Below are 24412 nucleotides of genomic sequence, written 5' to 3'. Positions count from 1 at the left end.
CGTATCCGCCACAGCATTAAATTGCTGTAGGTCGAAGCAGCTGGAAATGCGTCAGTCCCACGGGACGTTCAAATGTGTGTGTGTGTGTGTATTTGGGCAAGGGCGTAGGAGGGCGCCAGCCCCCCAGTGAAAAATATGAAGGGGCGGTAGTATCATTCCGCCCCCCCCCCCCGCTTCGCAAGTCAGAAAACCCCTTTTTCATTTCCAAATGAGAAAAAAATCTCATTTGGAGCACCAAATTGCATCTAAGGCCAGGTGAAAATGCAAAATTATATACAAAATGGAGTGGGTGGGTTGAAGTGTGCTATATTGCACCAAATTGCATCTGAGGCCACCTGGAAATGCAAAAAAATCCTTAGACCCCTCCCCCAGGACGGCCATCAGTCTTCAGCCCCCCACTCAAAAGTACCTTCCTACTCCACTGTATTTGGGGGTGGGGTGGGGGAAGCGTGGTTGGGCAGGGAGGAGAAGATAATTAACCTACAAGAATGTTACTTTTTATTTTTCTCGAAAGTTTGACTATTTTGTTTAGGAATTTCGACTTGTGTTTCAAAACATTGTTGGGATATGAAATATTTCATTACTTTTGTGTCAAACTTCCCACTTTTTATGTCAACAGTTTCGACAATTGCATCTCAATAATTTTGATTATTGATCTCCAAATTTGGACTTTTTATTCAAAGTTTCGATGTGTTAGACAAAAATTTTCCCTAATTTCTCAAAATTAAAACTTTTTTATTTGAAAATTTCTACTTTTCTTCTGGAAGGTTTGACCACTTTATCTTAAAATTTCGATTATGCAGACTACTACTTTTCATATCGAAAGTATGACTTTGTTTCTCAAAATGTAGACCTTTTATATAAAAATTTCGACTCTATTCGTCCAATATATTTTCCTCAAACTTCATCGACATTCCTTTCCAGAAAATTTAACGTTTTTACGTCTCCATTTCGGGATGTTAACTCAAATTTGGACTTTTTATTCAAAGTTTCGATGTGTTAGACAAAAATTTTCCCTAATTTCTCAAAATTAAAACTTTTTTATTTGAAAATTTCTACTTTTCTTCTGGAAGGTTTGACCACTTTATCTTAAAATTTCGATTATGCAGACTACTACTTTTCATATCGAAAGTATGACTTTGTTTCTCAAAATGTAGACCTTTTATATAAAAATTTCGACTCTATTCGTCCAATATATTTTCCTCTAACTTCATCGACTTTCCTTTCCCGAAAATTTAACGTTTTTACGTCTCCATTTCGGGATGTTAACTCTTGTTGAAATTCCGTAATTCACATGCATGTAATTTCAAAACCACTGTTGATAGTTGCGGATGCGGCAGCGGATAAAAAGTAAAGTGCACTACGTTGGTTTGGCTTGTTGGCGGCAAATGGCGAACATTTACCATTGAAATCTGGTTACATGAAGTATGAGGTTTTCTTGTAAACAAAAACAATAGTACCTCGTGACACCAAGCGCAAGCGAGAGTACTGTTGTATCCGTGCTGCAAGCATCAGCTGTCCACAGATAAATAAGTAAGTATTCTGTCCTGACACAGATTCATAGCCTGTTGTGGCAGGGAATTATGACGTGCTCTGGTAGGCGTAAGCAAACTTGCATGTGTTTTTGGAATTTGATATAATATTGTGAAACCATAAGCTTTAGCAATCGACCTTACACGACGAGTACCAACAACACAATATATACAGTAGTAGCATTTCGCTCAACCAGTCCCGAAAAGGGATTGATAGGTGACCCTAGGTACGAAGTACACACACACAAGTCAAATATTTTCAAAGTACTCCTATTATTAATGACAAATAAAAAGGTAACAACTGTTTTTCATTGTCAATGTCATGAATAATTTTCGTGTCAAGAAATTTTATTCAGGTCTAGGCTTGTTCAACATCTGTATTTGCTTGTCTTATGCAGTACCATCTTGTGTTTCTAGTATGACAAGCAACCAATGTTTTTCACCCTTGTTGTTGTGTAAGTCAATTTGCATCAAGGAATTTTATATGGGTGTTGGTAAGTATGCAGTGTTTTAGTGCATAATACCAACATTCCCCAATATTGATTTGTTGTTTCAAGAAATTTGTGCAAGTTTGTTCAAGATGACTTTGGGATCAACTGTTGTTATGGATCAAATTGTTATAATCAAGGGGGTGGGGGGCATGAATTCGTTGGGGATCTGGCAAACTGGCCAGGGGAAAAGATGCCCTAGGCTAAGCATTTGTTATTTTGTGTGTTTGAGGATAGAGGTATTGATAGTATGTCTAATGTGCATTCTCTTAGCTCCTTGACAAAATGTTGTACTGCACAGTATGAGACACCATTAGCAGGAACCATTATTGTTGCTAGATTTACCAAAGCATTGATGACAAGAAGTTTACTCCAATCTCCATTCAAATGATGTCATATTTCTGACAAAACTTGACTAATGCCAATCTGTAATTTAAAATTAGATGTTCTATTTGGTGGATTAGTGATAGTTCACAGTTTTTCTGCAGGTTGAACAATTCTACAATCTAGTTCTCCAGATTAATCAGATCTGTTATAATTCTTTTCCCTTTCAGATCTTGAGTGATTCGATTGTGCCTTCTTGTTTTGATGATGGCTCAGTTGGGCTTCTTGGTTATTTGTTGGCTCATCATCTTAAATTCAGTGGAAGCAACTACTAAGCCTCACATCATATTTTTACTAGCTGATGACCTTGGCTACAATGATGTCAGTTACCATGGTAAAAGTGGTCACTCTGCCATTCAGACTCCTAACATAGACCTCCTTGCCAAAGAGGGAGTCACACTTGAAAATTACTATGTCCAACCAATTTGTTCTCCAACAAGGAGCCAGTTAATGTCAGGGAGATACCAGGTACAGTAGATGTCACACTATATAATTTCCAAACTAACAGAATACAGAACAGTTTTCCCAATAACTTGATTAGAAGTTTATTGTGCCTCTTAATACAATAAATGTATTCTGTGATAGAGGTCAGTAGCAAACACAACTGCATTTAAAATCATAGGACAAACTCCAACTTAGGTATTTTGGAGAAAATTGAAGATGTTTACTTTTTCTTGAACTGTAAGATGTTGACTTGAAGTGAACCAAACCAGATTGATTGCAAATTGTCAGATGGATTTATCCGAATCACACAAATTATAAGAGATAAATGGATCGTATCATGTGAAAATTTAATCTGGGACATAACCAAGACTTACTGAGGCGAGATTAACCGTTTTATCGATGCCCCGACTAATCAGTTTTTTTTGTTAAAATGGCTAGAATTCTCCCTTTCCTTTATATGGTTGTGGTAATTGAAGAGTTTTGGTCAGAAAGGTTGTCAATTTACTGCTTGGTGATGGTTCTTAAGAATGAATGCCGTTTGATGTAGGCTGCCCCCGACATTGCATAGCTACGTTACTGTTTCTTTACTTTTCTAGATTCATACAGGTCTAATGCACGGTGTCATCAGGCCTCCTTTACCATCTTGTCTACCGTTAGATGAAGTAACTTTACCACAGAAGTTGAAAGAGAGTGGTTATGCTACTCACATTGTGGGCAAATGGCATCTGGGATTCTACAGACCTGCATGTATGCCTACCAACAGAGGATTTGATTCACATTTGGGTAAAATTTTAGTCTCATGTCATCAGCAGCGGACACGTTGCAAGTCTATATTCATACTCATCTAGCATATTCTAATTCGTAATTAACGGTTAAAATTTACCCTTAATTTTCACTAAGTCATGCTTTGGACAGCAAAAATATAAGAGGTTGCATTGGTTTCCGATATTTTCCCACAAATTGGGTCCTTTAGATAATGTAAAGGATATAGCATTAATTCATTATGCCATATACCTCATTATACCAATAAATTGGGTAAAAAAAAATCTGGCCTGCTATTTGCTTAATTTGAATAAAACCTTGAATTTTCTTCAGTTCAATTCTATCTACTGATAGTTTTTCTGGTATTTAAATATTTGTGTCTGTATCCAGTGTATATATATATATATATATATATATATATATATATATATATTATATATTATATATATATAATTGGTGGGGAACTTTGGTTTCTCTCATGAGTTATTTGTAATGTTGGATATTTTATTTTTCATGTACCTGATAGGATATCTGCTCGGCGCTGAAGATTACTATGACCACTCAAGAGATTACCAGGTCTACAAGGTGTCTATGTTTGGAAAGGACTTTCGAAACAACACGGACCCTACTAAGGATTACCAGGGTCAATACTCTCTCTTTGCTTTCGTTAAGCGTGTTGAGAATATCATAGAATCTCATAACGCTAGCACAGTAAGTAACTTTTTGCAAATCTGCAAATTTTCTGTACTTTCTATCTGGTTGACATGGAGATTGTAGACATAGACAGAGCTGTGTTTCCAATTTTAAAAACTAATCTACTTCTAAGTATTCATGGGTGAAACCTTCAGCCAGTCAAAATAAGGCATTTATGTCATATATTATCTCAGATGGCTATCCAAATCTTCTCAGCCGAAACTAACTTCCCAAAACTGATTTCAAGAAATGAAGACTCTTGAACAGGACTGTTTTTTAATGAAGGTTTACTGATAGCTGTTGGGAAGCACTCGACTTTCTGTCTTTATTGTTAATTGAAAAATTGTTTAGAATAATGTAGCAGGGTAGGTATGACTGAATTTGGTTTTCTTTGGGGCTGCAAATCAACTTGTTGTTTCCTGGTAGAACTTCATGAAAAACTGGGTCGACTGGCAAGGAAATGTGTTGCGTGAAGCTATCGGACAACACTGCTGGTCTACAAGCTATGAAATCATTTAAACGTGATGAAAACGAAGACCAAAGCAGATTTACTGGACATCGTGTGTTCAGTAGTTGTGGAGGACCTATTCCTGCTACTTTCATGGTTTCAGGGCATGAATTTACTTGGCATGATCACTGAGGGCCCATTGCGAAGTGGGTAGGGGGGAGAGGGAGGGATGGGGAGGGTACAGCCACCCTTCAGTTTAAATGTCAGTGCAGTCTGCATTTATTTGCTTTACTATTTTTCTTTGTAAGAACAACTCATTTAACACTGGAGGCTCATCATTTGCCGAATCTTTGCCAACAAGTCTTCGCCAACCAGTCCGAGGGAACGATAAAATCAATTTAAGGCTTAGTGCCAATTCCAAGTTTTATTGCAGATGGCGGTGACTTTTGTTCCTTGGTGTACCCAGTTGTTGAATCAAAGATAAATGCCGTTGTGTATTGCTAAATAATATCTGTAAGCTTCAATTCACTTGAAATTGTAGGCCTGAATGTTGGAGCTGGCATCATCAAGGACTTTAATGTTGAGGTGCATTCTCACAGAATTTCCTATTTTAAAGGACTAAAAAAAAGAGGAAAAAGAATAAACAAACAAAAAACAAAATAGGGGAAATACCATGGTAAAAATGTAGATGTGTAATTCTGTATTCAAACTATTCCAATGTACCAGTAACATTTTTGTCTAACTTTAACTTTCCTTGTAGCCAGCATTGGTAAACAAATGTTTACACAAATTTGTTCAAAATACAATATTTTATTCCTTTTGCTCCCCATTCAGCCACTATTTATGTATGTGCCCTTCCAAAATGTCCATGGTCCCTTGCAAGTGCCAGACCAATACAAGACGCCTTATGAAGGGATTACAAACGGACACCGACGTTCTTATGCTGGTATGACTAGTGCTTTGGATGAAGCAGTTGGAAATATCACCAGCAAGTTGAAAGAATCTGGGCTCTACAATAATTCTGTCATCATATTTTCGACAGGTTAGATGTTTTTCTTGTTCTTTTTCCCTCACTGGAGGAAGAAGTACTGTATGTTATTGCAGTCATAGCACCTTATGTTGAGCTTTGTTTTTTCTGTTACTCTTTTCAAAGATTTGCAACGATAATGAAGACAAAAAGTGCTGAAAAAGATTTTCTTGACCTTGATTTGAAAGATTCCATAAACACAAAACATGAAATTATCTGTGAGATTTTTACTATTAATTATTTACCTAAAAAGTGATGGAAATTATGTCTCTCCTTGTCATGTTTTAAAGTAGTTGAGGGCCTGACGGGCTTTTCGCAAAATTGAAATTTTGTCCTGGTAAAAAGACAATCTTACCAGCAAGTGGTGACCTCTTCCTTCTCTACCCTTACCGTCATGGTGGGCCCTTTCAATCTTACACGATTGTAAACCAGTTTCAGTGATGATTTTGGTGGCGAGGTCCAACAATTTTCATTTTCAGATGTTTTTACACCAACAATTCTAATATTGTTCCTTCTCGAAAAATCGTTCATTTTTGTTGATAAGGGAAGCCAGGGTGTCCCTATCCTGTTTGAGCTTATGAAGTCTTATGTCCAATGATGAACATCTTTGTTTCAGTGCCTCGTGTTCAGACAAAAGCTCATCCACCGATTCTCTCAAGTCCACAATTGCTTTATTGAATTTGTTTTATTCCTTGGAGATATTTCTCTTAATTCTTTCAAGTGTTTTTGAAAAGACATTTGCAATGGTGTCTTCCCTTGATCCATCACCCGACTCATTATCTCTTATGTTAGGGCGACTGCTTAGGCTAAAACTTAGGCTCGAGGCTGTCGCTTCAGCTCTTTTTTTGCTCCCAAAGTACCTACTGGACGTGGTATTTTTGTTTTAAAATCGACAGGATCCGTAGAGGAATACAAGAGTTAGGCACAAAGACCATTTTCAAACAAAAACGATGGTTTCTAATATCAGTTTTAACAAATTATCTATGCTTCAACAGAGAAAGCGTCTTAAAACGCTGCTATGACAGTCCCATCCCAAAATGGATTCAACCATTTTGTAAACAAAGATGGACATGTGATGATTTTGTTTGATTTCCCAATCCCCTTGATCTCTGGAAACTGGCAAAATTTGGGCTAAAAAGTATATTGTTTAGATTGTGTGATATTTATCATACAAATGACCCAAGAGTATTCAAAGATTAATGGCCCAAATTGGCCCTCTCGCCAACCTCTAACCCCCCCCCCCCCCACTAATATACCTCTGTTGTGCTACTACACGGTAGTAAATTTCAAACATATTTTCACAGATAATGGGGGACCAATAGGGTCAGCAAACAACTGGCCTCTGCGGGGAAGTAAGGGCACTCTATGGGAAGGTGGAGTGCGTGGAGTAGGTCTTGTCCACAGTCCGTTGCTCTCACCAACAGTCGTAGGACAAGTGAATCGTGAGTTCATCCACGTCAGTGACTGGTTCCCTACTCTGGTGGAGGGAGTTGCAGGAGGAAATCTAAATGGAACCAAACCATTAGATGGGTTCAATGTTTGGAGCACGATAAAGTAAGAAATGGTCCTACAAATGCTAGTTTATACGGTCTGGAAGGGTCAGTATTGTGTTTTGTTTTATGCGCATGAGAGACAAGGTAGGGGATGGGGACGAAGATGGGGATTGCTATTAATGCAAATATGATCTGTGTGGATGAAGGTGCAAACACAAGTGACCTGGTGAAAGATACTTATTCTGCCCATAGTAGTTTGATTTGCTTCATTGTAGTTTCCGTTATTGTGCTTCACCTGTGAAGATCAGATTGACAGCTAAGCACCCTACTCAGTTACCATGGCACTATGCACTGATAGCTTGCCCATAATGTCCATTTCTACTTATGCAACTCCACTGAATGTGGGTATGCACAACTAAATGGCACTGTGAGTTTGGGTGTATTTGCAATTATTTACTTTTATGATTAAGCGAAATAGTAGAAATCTATTGGGAAATTGTAAAGGGCAAAATATTTGAGGCACAAATTACTTTGTACCTTGATGGGGATGAACAAGAGTTATTGAACCATAATTTGGAAGGAATTGTTAGCAGATTTGCAAGAGGGTACCGATGAACTCTTGGCAACTAGCAAACCATGAATACTAAAGTATAGTACATACTCTATAGTACTATACATCACAAGCAATAGATATCAACGAACCATATATGGCAAGAATGGTGTTCATCATATTTTTACCATATATGGTCAGTTTACATCATTTGCCCGCAATACATACTGGAGTATGAACTGGCCTTCATACCTTACTCCTACCTTCAATCATTGTAAGCATAGAATCTGGTAATTAGTAGCAAGGGAATTTCAAAGGAATTGTTGTTATTTTTATGGAGATAATTGCAAATAGAAATATCTATATCCTGTTAGACATTAATACAGGACCGAGCAGTTTGAAAGGAATGATTATTGACTTGTTTTTTTATGCATAGTTTTCTGACTTTCTGAATGAAAACAAACTTGTTCAGATGAAAATTTAAGCCACTACTGGAATAATAGCATGGAAAATAAAAACATAAACATAAACATTTTAATTTAAATTTTATAACTGGCTTTCACTGGAGCCGTTTCTGAGTGAAATTGTTTTTTGTTTTCATTGCAGAGATGGGGAGAAGTCTCCCAGAAAGGAACTCCTTCATAACATTGATCCTTTGTATGGGTTACAGTCTACTGAGTATGAGTGGAGTGAAGAGACTCAGCAAACTTATACCAGGTTGATGAGTCAGCTGAAACCAGCTGCTAGCTTCAACACCTCAATGCATGCTGCTCTGAGAGTGGGAGACTGGAAGCTTTTAACAGGGAATCCTGGTAAGTATTCTACAAAAGAGTTTTGCATACTAATCATTTTGATTACCAGTTTTAAAATTTTTGAATTTGATGATCTTAAAGATAATTACCGAAATATATTAGCAAGAGTTGTAAACATTTGAAAGAACAAGTAGGAAACCAATGCTGCTAAGAATTGCGATTCCTATCATGATTTTACCAACTGAACTATCCCCCTACTGGTTAGTAGCAATTCATGTTAACATTGTCTGTACTGTGTGGTGCCAGCCACAAAGCCACGGTACCATGCAAACAATGTAACAAGGTGTAACCCACGTGCAATTGCACAATACATGAAACCCAGATTTCCACCAGGGCAAGTTGAGGGAAATGCTGCCCTTGTAGGTAATGCATATCATACAAATAAAACAGTGAATTTGTAGGAAAGTTAAGAAGTTAATTTAAATTTGTCTAAGTGAGATTCTTGAAGGTAAATGACACCCTGAATTGTCCTTTTGTTCCACATAACTACTTTCAATACGTGACCAAGCAAAATTATAGAAGGGGTGGGTTTGCTTTTAATTTGAGTTCTGCTGAACTCTATTGGCTCTATGGTTTGTTGAACTCTATTTATATTTGTTTGGGTAGTGATGAATATATTGTCCGGTGGTAGGGTATTTTTCTGTCATTGTTAATTTTCTTATTCTTGTTATTGTTCATGCAAATTCAGGTGGTATGGATTGGCACGCTCCACCAGAATCAAACATCTCACCAATCCTCCCTATCGTTGATCCTAAGCAGAACATATGGCTATTTAACATTACTGACGACCCCTGTGAGCTCCATGACTTATCTAAGAAGAACCCAAAAGTGGTGCAGATGCTCTTGGACAGACTGGAACAGTACTGGAGCACATCTGTACCGGTGCAGTACCCGCCACCTGATCTTGACGCAAATCCTTCCAAGCATGGAAACTTCTGGGGTCCCTGGAAGGAGTAAAGTTTGTTCATTACATGTTTTTCTTACTGATTTTAAAGTTAGAAATTATTAATGTGCTATGTTCCTGGTTTTGCCATACGGAAGGGTATGTGAAGTGTTTCTTTAATATTGTAGTAAAGCAATAATCATTTCCAATTAATTCAAAATGACACTTATGGTTGATGTTTCATGTTCATAACTTAATCATGCTAAAGATTAGGAGACCTAAAATTTGTTTAATTTAGAGTTAATGTGTCAATATCAATATCCACTCTACTTTATGAGAAAAGTAATATTTTCTACCTGTCATGCAATAAAGCATGTCTTGCTTTTCTTTTTGTGGAGATATTGATTTGTTGAGAACAAATATGATAAACAATTTTTTTTCTTTTTACGAGTCTCACACAGCTTACATTAACATTGATGTTTAGCAGAATGCATGAGAACTAAATAAGTTCCGCAGAAGTAGGAAAATAATTAACAGGGTTGATGTTTAAGTTACTTGTCTGAGATGACAAAAAAAAAACATGTACATATATAGTCATAAACAAACATTATTTTTGAGGTATTGGAGGTTAAACCAGTGTATTTATAGCATTTATAGTGTGTTTATGCCCTTTTGTATCTGAGAGATAAAGGAGCAAACATTTGTTAACATGATTGCCAGTTAATTTCACGAGCAAAGTATTTCATGAAACGTGAATTTCATCAGCTTCGTGCATATGCTCAATAATGTTATAGTATACAAATAATGAATGGTTATGAGTGCACTAGTGCAAATATTTCATGAGTTGAAAGATGGAATGTTCCATTCAACCAGGCGCAGCCGAGTTGAATGCTCTCTAACCATTGAAAAAATTGCTATCAAAAAAGTATAACACATGGTTCTATTTCATAGAGTGCAATAGAGCGGATTTTGCACGCAATCGACGAGCAATTGACCAATCAAATGGCCGGAATATAATTAGGTGTTGTATAATAATGTTTACAATACTCATAAAGCAATACTGGAAATAAATGAAAAACAAAGTGGAGTTAAACACTAAGTAGTGCATATTTTTTGGTTATTCCATTGGATTATAAATATTTTGTCGCTCAAACGGTTTTTCGTCTCACAATCATCAATATTCAAATCAAGAAATTAGACAATATTTTGAAACTTTTCTCCATACTTTGAACTGAAAACTGATATAATTTACTTTAAATGAACTGCATTGTTACCAGATTTTATTCAGATGAAAATTTACCAAAACTTTAAAACAAAAACTTAGCTCTAATGTTGCTGTTGAGTTGAGTTTCTTTGAGGAAATGTGTTTTATTTTATTGTGTCTATTATTGTCGAGAGCAGAATTTAACTGAACTTCATCCTGTGAATGTGTCTTAGGATATTATAAAGTTCATGAAGAGATTTAGGCTGCTTCTAAAAAGAATCCTATTTTTATTACTTACTTAGAAATACAAACTTTTATGTTTTTCTTAACAATCCTCACTGAATATATTCTTGTGTTTTGTGCAACCTTTTTGCTCACACCCTCCCCCCCCCCTGTCGGTATGTATATAGAATGGTTTTGTTCTGTCCTAAGTGTTTACACTGCAAAGTGCCTTATTACTAAAAAAATCAAGATGTGCAGTGCATGTTATGAGTTAACAAACCAAGGATCAGAAAATTAGAAAATGATCTTGATGCCGGTACTATTCTACCTCTGAATAATTCTTTGTTTGAAAAACTAAACCAAACCAAACCAAACAAGAAGTGATTTGAGCTCTCTTTTATAACAAAATTTAATTGTGAAACCTTTAGCCCACTCAACTGTGATGTTGTCATCCAGGAAAGAAGAAAAGAATGAAGAGAGAGAAAAAACAGAAAATAGGAATATTAATATATCAAAATAGGAGTTAAAAAAGGAGTAAAATTATATAATTGAGTGACATAAGATATGCAGCGAAATGTTATGATCAGTATTAGAAACAGTATTTTGAATATCCTTGAAAACCATGGATTTAACAAATTTTATCTGATCTCTTTTATTTTATTTGATGTGGTAAATTTGGTCGGTTGAGTCATAATGCTACCACTGTGTGACAGGTTGTAAAACCAAATATGGAACAAGTCTCGGTAGAAAAACTGGACAGAGAAACATCGTCGTTATCTATCAAACAGACAACGCTGTAATTTATTTTTATATGGCAATTTTTATCATAAATTAGCATAAATTTATCTCCAGCTAGTTCTACATTTAAGATGTAGTGGATCAGATTTGTCTCTCTAAACCATGTTATCACAGATCTTTTCAAATGATATTTTTGTTTGTGATATGATGATTTTTTATCATCTCACCAAGAAGGTATTGGTTCTTTCTTTTGACTATTAGGGTTGCATCTTCCCTGTTATTTCTGTTAGTATTAAGTTCAAGGCTGTACAAGGATGTTATCCTCATCGATCAAATAGGCATCCAAATAAATGATATGGTATTAGTTGTATAAATTAGCATAAATTTATCTCATGTAGCACTATACTCATGATGAAGTGAATTGATTTTATCAACTTGACCACATTCCCAACGATTTTCAAATTTTAATTTTGTTTGTAATATCGGTAAATTATTATTAAAAAAATCTCTTCAAGAAGTAGTTGCGTCAGGTTTTCATTGTACTGGAAGGGTAGCATCATCTGTAGTGTCATAATTATAAGTTAAAGTTTTTGTGTGATAGCTTTATTAAAGTTCCCAAATTAACAAATTCTTTCTTTTTCGTCAAGAAGTATTGGTGTCGTCAATTCATCATTGGAATATATTTGAAGTGTCATTTGTAGTATTGTTACTATCATCATTATTAGTTAAAACTCTTTTGTGTGATGGTTCCAAAATATTTCGTAGTTCTGTCAAGCGTATTGTGACGTTTTTTCATTGAACTTTACCGTTATCTGTATTATTATTATCCTTTTTTCTGTAATGGCTTTACTTAAGTTCCCAAGATCAAAACTCGGTAAGTTCTACTGATCTGAATTACTACTAAAGATTAATGTGATTCAAAACATTAAATATCTAAATTGAAACTGCTCTGAGATTGAATAAGAAGGAAAAGAAAAAGAAGAAAAGACAAAGGCTGATTGAGGCCCCCACCCTGTGGTACTTTCCCCACCCTGTGGTACTTTCCCCACCCTGTGGTCCTTTCCCCACCCTGTGGTCCTTTCCCCACCCTGTGGTATTTTCCCCACCCTGTGGTACCTTCCCCACCCTGTGGTACTTCCTCACCCTGTGGTACCTCCCCCACCCTGTGGTACCTCCCCCACCCTGTGATACTTTACCCACCCTGTGGAACATCCCACACCCTGTAAAGTAAAGCTCAGTTACTCTAGAGTTGCCCAGTAACGTTAGAATTACATTGTTTACATTGAGGCAATATTTTCTTTGTAGATGACAGTTATATATTTTTCTATACTTTTCAGCTGAAATTGTCATAAATAAATTCACTACAAAATCTAAACATTTTCTTTTGTGTTAAGATTTATTCAATTGCATTGTCTGTATTTTTTGCAGTGGATGGGGAGGGAAGGTTTCAAGGTAGAGAGGGAATACCCCCCCCCCGCAAAAAAAAAAAACAATAGGAAAAAGTGCTCCTCGTAGTTTATGAATAATGGAGTCAAAGCAACGGTGATTAATTGTTTCGTTGCAAATAGTCGATCCATTACAATCTTTATACCGTAAATTCAACTAAGTCTTTTAATAGAAAAAAATGAAATCCCCCAAAAATTAGCTGCGGGGGGGGGGGGGAGATGGGGGTTGGATTGGGAGAGGGAGAAGCTGCTCGTCATAAAACAGCTCTATCAAGTAGGTTAGAGATGATTATTCGATCTGCTTCCCCTTTAAACACGGCGTTTTAGTGGCATTGAAGACTGGCCCAAACCGAGTGTCGCCCTCTGAATAAAAGTTAACTTTCCGTTGCTTTCTTCTTGTCGCTACATAATGCAGACAGTAATGAAACGTGATACCTTGTTATCTTCATCTGGACCTGAGATGTCCATCGCTACTATGTACACTGTGTTGTGGGCATTGACTGTAGCTGTATGTAATGACTGTACACTAGTGTCTAATTACCGACGGTAGCAAGCAGTGTGTGTATTTTCTGGGATCGATGGTGGTGTCTAACACTTCTGTTACACCTCATTCGAAACTAGGTCAGATTACCGGCATCAGACGTTTCTTTGTACTCGAGTCTTCACTCCCTTGAACAACAATCCAAGCAGGTATGCATACGATATAGTCTAATTGTTTCTTGTGACACTTACCCTTATGCCAATTATATCAACATAGACCTATCTGTTATTGTTTCAATAATTAGTAGTTTAGTAATGATGGTATACTGTTTGCTAAGGAGAAAGATAGCGTCGTTCGGTGGATGCACTTTTAATCTCTACAGTAGGACTTCGATCTGTAAGTGTACTAACAAATTGCTAATCGGTAGATAAGGAAAGATACAAGCCTAGTTAATCAAGCTCATTAGTGGTAGTTACTTTAAAATAACTCTGTTTTAGAGATCAAAGCTCAACAAGTTAGTTTCTGCTCGAGATAACTTAGTTCACGGTTTTTAATATATCAAACCATGCTACTAACTTCTAGACTGCAGCAAGAGGGATCATATACTTGGTTTACGTTGTAAAGTTTTACCATTAATCCTCAACATGGATCGGTTCTTGAAGTTAACGTTATTTTTCATTGCCCTTTGGGCAGGTAAGAAAATTATAATTCTAACTTCCATACGAATTACTTACCCCAATTATGTTATTTATACATATTCAGTTTGGTATTGAATGAACATAAACTTTTTTAGCAGTTTCTCAATGAGTTGGGTGAACTTCATTACTAAAATGCTACATTGCTATTACACTTATGATCAAAACTATGCGATCTTCAATCACTTAAATGGTAAAATGGAAAATCCAAATTGCCCTGAAGTATTTCTTGCCTTTTATTTAATCAGTTGGTTAGAGTAGAATCACTCGATGACAACTGTGAAAACTATACTTCAACTTTAGCTAGTTTTGACAGAAATGAAATTACGTCTTTAAGGCTATTACATCAGATACTATACGAAAGGATTGCAGGCCTAGGCTATTATACTTGTTATTTGTGTGTGAAAAGTATTAAACATGTTCTCTCGATATAATACACATTTCCTGTGATACTAAATGTGCACTCGCCAATGTGCATTGCATTTAGTGTATCTGTACAGGGACAATGGAACCGGGGTGGGGTGGGAGGGGGGAGAGGGAGGACACAGAGGTGCCCGATATTTGTGACATACAAAACCACGCAACGTTCCTTTTATAAATAAGAAATGCCCGTTTGTGTTAATGAAAAGAACTCTTTTCTTTTTCGTAAACAATTGAGTGTTCTTTTGGCAATTGTAAGCAAATTTATGAAACGGAATGTCAGTGCAGAGGATTATTTCTTGGAAAGCTTTAATTTAATTTGTGTTTTGCCCCATCAATTCAATTTCATACTGCCCCTAGATGTATGCGCCTCTCCGTCCCCTCGAGCCCCCCCCCCCCCCGCCCCACCCAAATTAATCCTTTGTCGCCATATCTGTATTTGACTGGTGATGTCACGTTACAATCAAACCCAGCGATAATAATGAATCATAGAAATGACATACAATCCTCTTACCCATCACCAATTTCGTTGAAAGACCTTTGCATATAAACAGATTGAGAAAAATAACGTCACTTATCTAACAGGTCTCGTTATCATCTGGAAACATGCAATTTAGCACGACAAGAACTTTCCTCTAAAAGTAGCCATCTGCCTGGTTGTAACTTTGCGATACTTTGTCCAAGATATTTATCAATCACTGGCACATATTTAGATGTCCCTCAGTCTAACTAATAAATCTACGTGGCTGCAACCAGTTGATTACTCCTAATGATAACGTTATAAATAATGTAATACAATCAAGAAAGGTTTGTGTCCCACAAAGCTAAATGTAATCTTTTTTTGAAGATGTATAAACCTTTGAAGGTGATGCTGCAAATTGTTTTCCTTTTCATCTCTTGAGTTTTGATGGAAACATATTTTACAGTTAAATTATTCTGATAGAAGAAAAGCCCTCAGTTAGATCATGGTCTGTGACGTCATCCTGGAAATATGATGTCCATTTACTATAATTAATTCATACACCAGATGAATTCATAAACTTACGTTTCTTTTTGAGTTTATGCATATTCATATATTCATATTTTCAGTGACCACAGCGACGATCACTCACATGTGTGACTTTGAGATGGACGACTGTGATTATATGAATGACGAAACAGATGACTACGATTGGAAGAGGAGACGTCTGATCACAGGAGGAATCTTGTCAGGACCACTCGGTGACCACACCACTGGACGTACGTATCAGTTATTCATTGGCATCAGATATTCTGCAAAGGCCGAGGGATCTAGGCTGAGCGGGGGGGGGGGGGGGTGGGAGGGGAAGTGTGTAATGGTTTAGGGGGATCGTCTGAAGTATAACAGGAGCGGGCAGTGCCAGAATAAGACCCTCGCGTCAGTAAGACACTGTAATGATTGGATGTTATACTGATTTTAGACCATTTGGTAGAGCAATCGTCTCATCAACTTGACGAAACCTCAGTAAGTGAGGTTCAATCATAATCAAAGCCAATAACCTGCTTTAAGTTATTCGCTAATTTGCAATTAATCAGTGAAGCCTCAACAAGTGAGGTTAAAATACAATCCAAACCTAATAAACTGCTTTAAGTATTTAAGTGTAAACATGATCATTGACCCGCTTGTGACGATTTAATTATTGAGACTTTCTGGAGATAAGGTAGATAAGTCTTCGATCTGATTATAACTAAATATGAATTATCAGAGTCAACTCCAAGACATGTCTGTCGTTGATGAAAGCCTCAACTTCAGCAAAGGGAGTTTAGTCGGGTGCATGGGTGGTACGAAGTGTGGGCTTGGGGAAGAGTCCGGTGCTGTAAACTAATGATGACATTGTAACGTAATTATGTTGCGAAAGATGTGACCTTCGAAAGATGTGAAAACACATAATGAAGGAATTTACACATGAGAGAAGATATTTGTTTGTTGTATTTGAGAGCAGAAAGTTATAACATTATACACATATAAAGAAAGCAAAATAAACAGACAATAATGATGTTGAATTTATATTAAGATGATAACCAACAGCCGGATTTCAAACTGTTCATTGCAAATGATAGCATGTATGATTCTAGCTCTTGTTAGTAAACACAAGTGTGACTGCGTCTGTATACTCGGTTTGTATGTCGGTTTGTGCGGGGTGGTGTCGTGCGGTATGGGTGGGGGAATGGCTATAGTGGGATCTCTCATACCTCGGGCTTTGCTCAACCTACGTTTGCGGAAGGTTCATCGTTTCCACACCAACACTATTGCGCCGAATGATGTTTTTAAGGCTACCTCAAACGGGTAAAAAAATCATCCACCCTGGCACTTATTACAGTATAGGGACATAAACCTTTCTGTGCATCTTGGGGTGGAGAAGTGGTCTAATTCGTCCTCGGCTGACTGGTAAAGAAATTCGCCGACTGAACGTCTGCCCCTAACTAGCGATGGAGGTAAGGAGTGGTCCCATGTCCTTCATTTGCGCACACCACAGTTATAGAAAAACATCATATATAGGCCTATGTAACATATTTTTAGAATACCAACAATCTTCTCTTTATTTACTTAGTTGGAACATTCATGTACGCTGATGCAAGCGATGGCAAATCTAATTCCGTTGCTAGGGTCATGACCCCGGTTCTCGAAGGGTCAACTGCTGTCCCTTCATCTCTTTTGACCTTTTGGTTCAGCATGTGGAGTCTGAATCCATTGGAGATGGGTACACTAAACGTTTACGTAAGGTACAACGGAGTCATGAATCCTATTCCAGTATGGTCGACCAGCGGTGTCCAGAATAGCATCACAGAGTGGCTAGAAGCCAAGGTGTTAGTAACTTCAGTAGCTGAATACCAGGTTAGTCAGTGGTTGAATTACAATGTCAGTCAGATTGAAGGCATTCTCTCGTCGTGTCTATTTAATGCGTTCATGTTAGGTCGACGCCTTTATGTTTCATGCTTCTTACAATGACCGTTTTTAGACAGTTTTTCTGTTCCCTTTCTTTAGTCCTATTTTTATCTCTTGTAATTACAAGGTTTAGTTAAATTGTTGGTTCATCTAACGACTTGAAGACAGTCAAGTTTAAATTAAAAGCTAAAGCCCGTGTATTTATATGTCCCAGGACCGGATCGAGGAAATTGACCGTTTTTTATATGCTTTTATGAACAATTACTATCGTATATAACTTTTCCATAGATTGTCTTTGAGAGCGTGAGAGGCCTGGGACCGCGGTCTGACATCGCGATTGACGACATCTCCGTTATAAACGCAGGTAACGTACAATCAGTAATTGAAATGTGATACTCTCTGTATGTGACGTCACTCTTCTGTACAGTCGGGGACATCGGTCGAATTAATATTCCAATTATGTTTTATGTGAATCCGTGAAATATATCTCGCATGCATGGACTGAAATCTGTTCTTAAGCAGTCTACATATGTAAGCGCAATGTCTATACTTTCAACCCGTGCAAGCACGCATTTTTTTGGCAGGGGCTTCAGCCCCCCCCCCCCCAAGAAAAACACACACTAGCACTTAAAATACTACAATAACAAAATCTTAGTATGTTTTTTTGTTGACATTACTTTAAAAACTGAAATTCTTATTGTTTGTCTGAAGAAACGTCACAATTGCAATGTGTTTTTTTATTGGTATGCTGACTGTAGTGTCAAATCATGCAAATGAGTTTAACATGCACTCTATATACGAACGCGCCAATAGCAATAAGTACAGAACATACGTCGACAAACAATTTAAAGACAGCGCTTGAACTAACTTCAAGGATTAGTTCGTCTCTAGTGCCCAGACATTTCAATTCACCAGCAGGCTGAAGTTAGGAGACCGTATAACCGTAAAGGAATGTTAGTATATTAACCATGTAACATTTAGTGAGCCATTTTGGCAACTATGCATGCCTTTTTCACGGCTATCATCGTGTTGGGCATGAATGTCTTATAGCCTTTGATCTCACAAATATTAATAAATTATGTTTATGTAAAACATGGTTTACCCTTCGTTTTCGTTTCGTTTTCTATAGCAATTCCCGCAACGTGTGATTTGGAGGACAGCGCGTTTGGTCCGCTTTGTGTCTTCTACCAGGAACTTATCGAAGATGACTTTGATTGGACTTGGCACACAGGAACGACTCCTACCCTGGATACTGGACCGATCAGTGATCATACATATACTAATGAATCAGGTACAATATGTAATGATTAGTTAAGTTTTCAGAATGTGTAACCATAATTATCATTACTATAAAATATATAGCCAAACCGCAATCACATTACAACAAAAATTATATGCAAAACAAACCTCAACTTCAAACATTGCAACGATATACTAGTTCTGACAATGATCCATAATCACACCGTTCACCGTCACTAGCAACCACGATAAATTCATTTAAGCAAACAAACAAAGAAACAAATAAAGAAACAATGGAGGCCTCTGGCATGTGTTGCAATCAACATCGCCTTTGAAACTCTACAGCAGCATCAACATGTATGATTGTGATTGGATTTGCAGTAATATCAATATTTTATACAATAATAATAGTTACTCCACGAATGGTATGTGGCTACAGTCCTACTACCTAAGCCCTAATTAATCTAGCAAAATTCTTAATCGATGAACATAAATAATTACACCATTTCAGTCACTGCAAAACACTGTGGCATAGTCAAACTCGAAGTTCCCCAGAAAGTATCTTTAACGGGATTAACAAATTAAACTATATGGAATGAGCCAACAACTCTGGGTTAAGGCGAGCAATATTAATACATTTGAATATCAAATAGTTTCAAAGTCTTCAATGTTATTATTCTTGTTTGTCAAGTAGAAAGGGCGTTCGATAAAGGTCCACAAAGGGCGTTCCATAGAGTCCGATTCCAGGTGTTTGATCCATGTACGTTTACCTCTCTTTCAGGACATTACCTGTACATTGAAACCTCCAGAGATGATAGGGAGGTCTTAGCACAACTAAAGAGTTACCCAATGTATAAAGATGGCGGTGCATGTAGTATGACATTCTGGTTCCACGCCTTTGGATCAAATCTCGGTTCGATAGGAAATACTCCAATATCAGTGGTAATCAACGGTGACGAATCAAATATAGCAGCATCTAGGACCTCAGATCCTGAGTGGAGGGAAGCTAGTGTATCATTGCAGGGTATTTCCGGTACCTATCAGGTAAGAATGTTGAAGTGACTGGTGCAGGTGTGACGTCAATGACACGTGACGATGATCGTCCGATCGACATGCCCATCGCATTGTGAACGAAGAAACGGATAACACATATAATTGACACACGAACCATAATACGCAGTCACGAGAAGTGACAAAAAATTACATTGTGTTTTGTTATCGGTTACTTTTTTTGCCGATGTTGAACCTCATTGATATTTTTTTTCTTATAGATAATAATTGAAGGCAGACGACGTAACGGTAACCAAGGTGACGTAGCAATTGATGACATATCTATTGGCGGAAACTGCATCGGTACGTATATAGCCAAGTAGTAAACATATTGAATTTTGATCGAACCAAATTTGTGTTTGCAATGTCAATGTTTTTCTTCTGTGAGTTTCTTCGCTTCTCGGCCTTCAAGCCCAGTCCCCTTACATCGAGACTGTAAACGCGTAATCATGACGATCTTAGTGAGCATTAGGAACCATTGTGCTCTAGTGTGACGTAATGAAAACCATGGTCAGCTTAAACACGATCAATTATTTTTTGTTTTATGTATCAATAGCTTTCGTGTGAACCTACATTTCGTGATGGAATGTGTTGAACTTGAAGCTGGTCCATCCTTTAAATGGAATAAGGTGGCTTGTGATCTTCATTCATTTCTCTTTGCAGATATTGACAAGTGTGCGAGCAACCCGTGTTGGAATGGTGGTAGCTGCACTCAGACCGCCAGCATGTTCGTATGTGAGTGTGTACCTGGTTATACCGGACTCAATTGCCAATTTGGTAAGTAGCCATGGTGACACGTCTGATGACGTCACATTTTTTTTTGCTCGTCGACAACTTCGAATGATTCATGATAAAATGAAGCGTAGTTTGGAATCTGCTTAGATCGCGGTCATCGTATATCGTTGCAAACCGATTAGTTAAAAAGTAAACGATCAAACTCAATTTTATCACGTTAAACCATGAATATATGCATAATCGGTTACCCGGATACGCTCACTAATTGAGATCTGCTTATTTTGATTCTCAGATGTTGACGAATGCGAGAGCAGTCCTTGTGAAGAACCACGAGTTTGTGTGGATCGACTTAATAGATATGAATGTATCTGTGAAGGAGGATTTACTGGAGAGAATTGTGATATTCGTAAGTAATTCATGAGTTATTTTTTTTTGTCTTGTTTTCAGTTTAGGACGAAATTGTAATAGCTACATCTTTTGATACGAAATTATCTCGGTTTAAATTATTTTACTAAATCGAATGTAAGTTGTACCTTGTCTATGTGGAATACCTTACTTTAATTTCTTGCATATTCATTACCACATTAAAATAAGGCAGGCGTGAGATTCATGCTATGTAATGTAACCATTGTCTGGATTAAGCGTGCTTATGGCATAGGCCTATAACCAACCTTAGGATCTTTACCAAACTATAATAAAATTTATTTTCCTAGTAAATATTTACGTCTTATTGGCGCTCATACTATTTCAATGAACGTCAATCTCATATATGGATCAATGTAGTAGATAATGCATGCTGTTTTGCTACAGAGGGCTATAAAGGGCTATAAGGGCTATAAGGGCAGGGGGCTTTAGAGGGCTAAACATGGCTATACAGGGCTATAAAGGGCCATAGAGGGCTATAAGGGCAGGGGGCTTTAGAGGGCTATACAGGGTTATGGAGGGTTATGGATGGCTATATAAAGGGTTACAGAGGGCTTAGAGAATACATGCAAATTGGTTCAAAATGGACGTGATAAAAGCCAATGAACTGGTTACACAATATCTATAGGTCGGCATATTATCTGTAAACAAAGATATCCATATGGTGAGAATATTTACCATCATTTCCAGCGACAAAACCGACTATTTAAAAAGCTAAAGTTATTCCCATAATTAACCGTAATTCTAAAACAAAAACCGTAATGTATCGATTCGGAATTATAATGTCTTACACAACAAAAGACTTGACTTATCTACAGATAAGACATTTGATAATCACGTTATAACATTTGAGATTGTGATTTACTTAGAGGGATTGCCTCAGTATAGCAGTAATGCACCTAGATATGCTAGAAAGTTAAATAATGGTCACTGTATTTATTGACTATAAATAAATAAACAAACGGATAAACATATATTCCAAAATTTGAGACGTGAAACGTATCGGACCCCTATGATATATGAACACTTCACATTATTAATGTCCATGTAAAAATGACACTCATATATCTATGAGACAGTAAAGCTTAAACAATTTTTTTGACCCATCAAGCATATATGCATTGTGGACAATAATAAATTAATATTCCCTATTTGGTTTACTTTGTACTTTTCTAGCCGACGACGAGGCGCAAGCGACCGAGGTTGTACCGGTCAATTCCTACCGCCAGCCGGTCATCATTGGTGCATCCACAATGGCTGGAGGGGTGATTCTGATCACCCTTCTGATCGCCTGCTGTTGTTCCGGGTCTGGTAAAGGGGGGTCCAGCATCAGCAGTGGTAGCATACAAAATCCTCCAACTGCAAAAGAATTAGCCATGCAGAATATGTCATCCGATAACTCAGCGTTTGAAGCTGATGACGGACGTAGCGATGATTAAGTAAAATAAATCAATAAATCAATAAATAAAAGGATAAACTAAACGTAAACAAAACAATGATATGGCAAACGCTTGGGGTGGTAGGGTATAATTGGGGAAGGGGAAGGGGTGTTATTATGTGAGCCAAATGTTCAAATGAATAAGACCAATTTCATCACGTTAAGAGAAATTTGTGAAATTAAATTTCCGAAATTGGCGAAAATTCAGATCAAGATGACGTACGGTACAAATCCAACGTTTTTTGTTCTTAAGACATTAACTTTTACTTCTACTGATAATAAACAACATCAAATGAGTATATATGTATATGTAAATGACGCATTGCTTATAAGCCTGAATTATGACGGTAATGTTTACGTATAAAGCAATAATGTTTCATCTTAATGGAAGATTGTTCATTTAATAAACTATATACTATGTAGGGCTATTGGTATAAGCCTTGGTTTTCTTGATATTCCTACATATGCGACTTTAAAGTTTACCAATGGTTCAGCCTTCCACTCTCAATGTAATTTTGCGCTTCAAGAATATAACGGCCCGAGCTTACCCAACAAGCATACTGTATATATAAATATCTATCAAATCGATTAATTTTTAAATTTTAAGAGTTGGTTTTGGAGAATGAAATCATTATTAAAGAACATTTCATGAACCGTGTTGTTTTTCTTTCTTACGTCTTTTGTGGGGTGGGGTGGGTAGTAGGGGTGGATTTTTGCATATAATCGAAAGAGGGAACCTACAGACACTAGTGCACTCCCAATATAAGCCCAATAGGAGGAGCCTTTAACGGAGGGGGGGGGGGGGTCAGTCATGGTTTAAGTATACTCCAATTTCAATGGCTTGCACAAAGACATCTAAACATCGTCACTATATGGGGTAAATTTCAGTTGGGGAATTTGTTTCAAAATTCAAAAGTATTAATTTTGCGCATCCTTGCATTTATACCTAAATATAGATCTACTGTCAGTTATAGGATGAATGGGCCTCTGAATCCACCATTTAACGAATTACTTTGACTTCATTTCTGGGAGAGGATCCCGTAATCCCGCAAATTGATTCATTGAAATATTCAACAACATCACATGCACGCACACTACTCAAACAACCGCAAAACACAAACCGCCCACAGCCCGTCTAAAAAAGGAGGAGGGGGGGGGGGTAAGGGTAGGTGGGGAATGTGAATCTGCTCCAGTCCCACTTTTGAATTGCTGTGCATGTCATGCTGTTACTTTTCAAAGTGCAAATTCACTTGAAGTTATACGGTGAGATCATTGTCGGTTACGCAAAATGGAAGTTCATAATTATTCTTTAATCATTAACTATATCCGGAAAATACAACAGGGTTGTTGTTAAGGGTCAGACGTATTGGTGTTGATATGTTGTGCTTTATTTTTGAATAGTGTAGATTGTCAAACGCATTCCGTAGGCTTATAAGGAGCGAATTAGGAACTGTTCGATGTTTTATCTATTCGTTTGATAACTGAACATTATAAGGCGATTTAAGGCGGGGTGGTGTTGAGAGGGGAGGGGGGGGGGGAGAAGAAGAATAAAAGTGGAGCCAGTTAGTTCTAAAAGACCGATAAAAACAGTATCAGAGCCTGATTTGAGTAGGTCCTCTAGTATTCAGCGTCCGTTTACAGTTACATGTGTCACGCCCGGTGTGACGTCACAACCGGGTTTTGATGTTCATGTTCTATAAACAATTCAAAGAGTTAATACAGGATTTACAAAAGAGGATTTAAGCACGTTTCCTTTCCTTCATATGTCTTCTTAACTATATCTAAAAAGCAGGTGTTGCGGAGAGGGGGGGGGGGGGGCGTAGTTCACCCTATGCCCTTGATCCCGTGTGCAATCACTAACTGGTTGTAGCAACGGCTTTCCTTGGACAAACGTGGATGGC

General features: G+C 37.4%; 2 protein-coding genes across 4 annotated transcripts; both read left to right on the top strand.

The window, feature by feature from the left end:
* Positions 1 to 1374: 1374 nt before the first annotated feature.
* Positions 1375 to 13055, top strand: LOC139978400 (arylsulfatase B-like). Of its 3 annotated transcripts, none has more exons than XM_071988611.1 (8): positions 1375 to 1533; positions 2575 to 2872; positions 3445 to 3631; positions 4137 to 4321; positions 5586 to 5793; positions 7083 to 7332; positions 8428 to 8633; positions 9322 to 13055. In XM_071988611.1, exons 2-8 carry the CDS (start codon positions 2609 to 2611, stop codon positions 9588 to 9590), a joined length of 1569 nt encoding a protein of 522 aa, XP_071844712.1. In that variant the 5' UTR covers positions 1375 to 1533; positions 2575 to 2608; the 3' UTR covers positions 9591 to 13055. The 3 variants fall into 3 exon arrangements, with proteins under 3 accessions (XP_071844712.1, XP_071844714.1, XP_071844713.1); XM_071988613.1 differs by lacking the exon at positions 1375 to 1533 and adding an exon at positions 1578 to 1596; XM_071988612.1 differs by lacking the exon at positions 1375 to 1533 and adding an exon at positions 1680 to 1826.
* Positions 13056 to 14139: 1084 nt separating this feature from the next.
* Positions 14140 to 23160, top strand: LOC139978399 (MAM and LDL-receptor class A domain-containing protein 1-like). Its single transcript, XM_071988610.1, has 10 exons — positions 14140 to 14299; positions 15811 to 15960; positions 17292 to 17575; positions 17915 to 17990; positions 18756 to 18917; positions 19647 to 19909; positions 20137 to 20218; positions 20579 to 20692; positions 20943 to 21056; positions 22250 to 23160. The coding sequence occupies exons 1-10, from the start codon at positions 14251 to 14253 to the stop codon at positions 22510 to 22512; spliced, it is 1557 nt and encodes a 518-aa protein (XP_071844711.1). The 5' UTR covers positions 14140 to 14250; the 3' UTR covers positions 22513 to 23160.
* The last annotated feature ends 1252 nt before the right edge of the window (positions 23161 to 24412 follow it).

Source organism: Apostichopus japonicus, chromosome 13 (assembly GCF_037975245.1).
Source record: "Apostichopus japonicus isolate 1M-3 chromosome 13, ASM3797524v1, whole genome shotgun sequence".
NCBI lineage: Eukaryota > Metazoa > Echinodermata > Holothuroidea > Aspidochirotida > Stichopodidae > Apostichopus > Apostichopus japonicus.
This window is presented reverse-complemented; position numbering and strand designations above follow the sequence as displayed.